Source organism: Chelon labrosus, assembly GCF_963514085.1.
Source record: "Chelon labrosus genome assembly, chromosome: 1".
Lineage (NCBI taxonomy): Eukaryota > Metazoa > Chordata > Actinopteri > Mugiliformes > Mugilidae > Chelon > Chelon labrosus.
This window is the reverse complement of record NC_140337.1, coordinates 28,020,107-28,024,896: the sequence shown is the minus strand read 5'-3', so window position 1 is coordinate 28,024,896 and position 4,790 is coordinate 28,020,107. Positions and strand designations below refer to the sequence as shown.

The following is a 4,790-nucleotide window of genomic DNA, read 5'->3' as shown; positions in this document are numbered from 1 at the left end:
AGAACTGATAATACACATTCAGTTGTGTGTCAGTAATAATGATAGTGTTTCCATTTTAGGCTCCTTTTACTTTTACGTGACCGTGTTTACAGACTTTTTACAGACTATTTATATTTATTTTGTATTTCTATTTTCAGTATAGTTGGATTTGTCTAAGAAGTTTATTGTTTTTCATTTTTTATTATTTTTTTTTATATTATTTTTAATTCTTTCCCGCATTTTCAGTTTGTCCTTTTTTTTTCCAACTGTGGGTCATTTTTAAGAATACTGAAATTTTATTTTTCACTTATATTTCTTCATGTTTATTATATTTTTATTTTTTTCTAATTCTTTAGTTTTATGTGTTTCTTTTTTTTCTAGTTATTAATTATTATTATTATAACCATTGGTGGATTGTGTTTTGAGTGATACTAAGGGCTCTGTGTCGTCCCTCCAGTGAAAGCGTCTGATGGAGCGTTACGAGTCTCTGGGTCCGGTCGGGGAGGGCAGTTACGGCACCGTGCTCAAGTGTCGCCACCGAGACTCGGGCCGCCTCGTCGCCATCAAGAAATTCATGGACTCCGACGATGACAAGACGGTGAAGAAGATCGCCCTCAGGGAGATCAAGCTGCTCAGGGTACATGTCAATGAGTCCATCAGAGCTGTAGCAGTGGACCAACAGCATATTAGTCATGACACTGTTTTTGCTCATCACTGCAACTAATGCAACTCTCATGTTTCCAACCCATGAAGCAACTGCGTCACGACAACCTGGTGAACCTCCTCGAGGTGTGGAAGCGTCGGCGGCGCTGGTATCTGGTGTTCGAGTTCGTGGACCGGACCCTTCTCGATGATCTGGAACAAAGCCCGGGGGGACTGGACCTGAACACCAGCCGGCAGTACCTCTACCAGATCCTGAGGGCTGCCGCCTTCTGCCACCAGCAAAACGTGAGATTAAATCAATCAATCAACAGTGTCAGTGTGAGGCCTTGGACGTGAATTTGGTATTCAAGCATTTGGTATGACAGAGATGGGGGTTGTCCTACACTTAAACTAGACACAATAGGAATATCAAGATAGTTTCGCTGAACCTCTGGTACCTGGTAGTGGGCAGACGTTGAGAGTCTTAACTGGGCAACAACCTGACGAGTTACAATTACAGATTTGATTCTTTCCCTACCCCCCCAAGATCATCCACCGTGACATCAAACCAGAAAACATCCTCATCTCTCAGGGGGGCGTGGTCAAACTCTGCGATTTTGGCTTCGCCCGTACCATGGCGTCACCCTCTGAGGGCGCCGTCTATACCGACTACGTAGCAACACGCTGGTACAGAGCCCCCGAACTGCTGGTGGGCGACATAAAGTACAGCAAGTAAGTATCGCTTCGTAAACTCAGATTCTACGTCTAGGCTGTCTGTAAATAAAAGTGTCTGTGTTTGTGCAGACCGGTAGATGTGTGGGCTGTTGGTTGTCTGCTGATTGAGATGTTAACAGGCCAGCCACTGTTTCCCGGAGACTCCGACCTTGACCAAATATATCACATCGTTAGGTGCTTTGGTAAGTACTTCACGGAACTTCAGCAGGTTGCCTTGTGTCCACACTGACTGTGCTCCCTTCGTCCCTGCTTTAGGCAACCTGACGTCTCATCACCAGGAGTTGTTCTACAGAAATCCTGTCTTTTCTGGAGTCAGACTACCTGAATGTTCGGGCAGAGTGTCACTGCAGCAGCGCTTCCCTACAATCACACCCACCGCCCTGGATCTGGCACAGGTAACTAAGCTTAATCGGCTTAAATTTCACCATAACAATATATGTTCATACACAAGTATATTATATTAGTGCATTTGTTTATTCAATTAACATATTCAATCATTTCTTCACTTCTGGGAGTTTACAAAAGTAAGTGAACCCTTGTTTTTAGTATCTCTTGTGACCTCCTTGTGCAGCAATAACATCAACTAAACAACTAAATGTTTGTGGTAACTGCTGATCAGTCGTCTACAGCAGCTTGGAAAATTTTTAGCCCATTTCTCAGAACAGAACCACTTCAGTTCTGAGATGTTGGTGGGTTTCCTCACATGAACTGCTTGCTTCAGGTCCTTCCACAACATTTCTATTGGATTAAGGTCAGGACTTTGACTTGGCCGTTCCTAAACATTCATCTTGTTCTTCTTTAACCGTTCTTTTGTAGAACCACTTGTGTTCTTGGTTCTTGTTGTCTTGCTGCATGACCCAGTTTCTCTTCACATTCAGCTCATGGACAGATGTCCTGACATTTTCTTTTAGAGTTCACTGGTAGAATTCAGAATTCATTGGTCCATCAATGATGACAAGCTGTCCTGGTCCAGATGCAGCAGAAGAGGCCCAAACCAGGACATTAGCACCCCCATGTTTGATGGAGGGATGAGGTTGTGATGCTCTTTGTTTTCAGAGTTAGGATCAAGCAACCATTAAAGGATTTTTAACACTCCCATGCTTCCATCACACTATCGTGGACATTCCACTAATTTCATTTGCATTCTTTCCCAGAGCTGTTTAGAGATGGATCCAGAAAGACGAGTTCAGTGTTCGGAGCTGTTAGAGCATCCTCTATTCACGCAAGACTCTTTCCACATCAGGTACCTCTGTTTGTTTTCACAAATTTTTCTGGTTTCTGTTCTTGGCGTATGCTCAAATGTGCATTAGCCAGACCTGTTCTGATACCAGGATTCCAACCATCAACCCTCAGCCCAAAATTTATGTTGCTGATCTTCTCTGTCTTTCTGTCAGATTTTTGGATGAGCTAAATGCTAAGATCCAAAAAGACCACAGAGAAAACTCTACCTTGCCGAAAATAACCAAAACCGAAAATAACCCAAAACAAGAAAGGGATGACGAGAAAAACCGCAGAGGCAAGGACAAGAAACATCCTGAAGACGCTGATGAGAAAGTTGGCAAGGGAAAGCTGGAGAAAACAAAAGGAAAACAACATCTGAAGGCTTCTAAAACTATTCGCAACAAATCGGAGCCCTTGATGTCCACCAAGCCAACCAAAACATTAGGGAACAAGGTTATTCATAATGCAGCACAACCTTCCACGCCGATGAAAAGTAAACCAGGAAAAGCCGCTGGTGTAGAGTTGACCAAAGAACCAGCACTGTCTAAATCAACAAAAACTCTTTATTTGTACTCATCAGAGGCCCCCAAGACTGCAGCAAGCCCGAACGACGGAAACACAGAGGAAGCAATAACTAAACATGAAAGAGTGGTATCTCTAGAACCTAGGGCCGAATATCTGGACAATACAAAAGACATAGAGTATAATGGCTCAGAAATCTGTAGACGGTCAAAATCTGAACAAAGCCAAGAGTGTGGGAACAACACAAATACAATTCTGAGTTCATCTCCAGAAGCTACTTTGAAATCAGCTGTTGATCGGACAGACCGTCAACCAAGTAATGATCACGCTGAGGTCATTACCCCGACTTTTATTTCCAAATCATGCAAGAGCAGTAACACTTCAGAGCGTCAGACCAACCGACCCGCAGCTGAGTCACAGCAGAGGACCGATGAATGTCCAAAAGTCCTACCCTCAGACCCCAAGTTATCTAAAACGGCATCAACATCACACCCCAAAACAAACAAGAGCAACTTGTCTTTGTCCACCACTCCTTCGCAGAACATATCGGCACGGTCCTCCACAGTTTGTATAGAGGTCAGTCCTGCCCACAGCACTATGACAGTTGCTGAAGAAATCTCAAATCCAAAGTTGTCCAAAGTGGACTCACCTTCAAAGGGGCTACCAGAAGACCTTCCCTCCCAAGCTTCAGGTGGACATAACAAGATGAACCTTGAATCTTCTGTGCCTCGCTGCCTGCATCAGGAAAGCCCTTCTAAGTCTAAGATCACCACAGAAGACAGAACCACTTCTATGCAGAATAAAGAAGCATCAGTAGTGAACACTAATCTGAAAACATTGAAAGTTTTGGATAAAGAGAACAGACAGGATTTAGCTCTTCTCGTGCCCATCAGCGCAGCAGCAGTGCCTTTGGTAATTCAAACCATGAAGGCTTCGGGAATGAGTTCACGTAACGAGATAAGAAACAACAGCAGTGATTTTGAATCTGAAGTCAAATCTGTGAAAGCCGTTCACCCCAAATCTTTGGCTGGAGAACTTAAATCAAAGCCGGGTTATTACCACACAAGGTCTACCAGCACCCCAAGGACTCAGAAAACAACATTTCCAAGAGATACGAGGAATAAAAGTGACAACCCAGAGAAAAATGTCACAACAAAAATATCCACGTCGACTCCAGACGACAAAGCTTCGTCAAGAAGCTCTGTTAGCGAGTTTGATTGTAGAGTACCTTCTTCCTCTCCACCTCCTCCTCCTCCGCCGCCCTCTTCCACTCCCCTCCTCATTCCTCCATCCTCCGCATCTCTCATCCATCCCTTCTCTGGTGTCGGTACCAACAGCCCAACGGCGACTGATCATCTTACCCTGGGGGCAGGTGTCCATCCTGGGACAAACAGCCTTAGGTACTACTCTGTGAAATTTTGATCCAGCTAAGATTCACTTTCCAAATGTTTCTTTCCTGACTGTTGTATGTTGCATGGCTGAAGCTATCTGGATATGTAGTCTGTTCTTTAACCTAGTTCATAGAAACCTAGAGTGAGCTTTGGGCACAGCATGGGGCTCACTGGACTTACTGAACAAATCTGAAATATGGCCTTTCATTCAGAATGTAGAAGAAGAAACTGCCATCTTAACTGTTCTAAACTGTTGGCATGGGTTTTGGCAATTGTATCCCAACAAAATAAGGATGAAAC

At 43.9% G+C, this 4,790-nt stretch overlaps 1 protein-coding gene across 1 annotated transcript; it reads left to right on the top strand.

Moving 5' to 3' along the window:
• Nucleotides 1-448: 448 nt before the first annotated feature.
• On the top strand, nt 449-4,521 carry LOC311492124 (uncharacterized protein; the record flags this gene model as incomplete). The annotated part of the gene is made up of 7 exons (XM_084550296.1): nt 449-616; nt 733-927; nt 1,169-1,353; nt 1,426-1,538; nt 1,612-1,751; nt 2,511-2,599; nt 2,751-4,521. The coding sequence occupies 7 exons, from the start codon at nt 449-451 to the stop codon at nt 4,519-4,521; spliced, it is 2,661 nt and encodes an 886-aa protein (XP_084406422.1).
• Between the last annotated feature and the right edge of the window lie 269 nt (nt 4,522-4,790).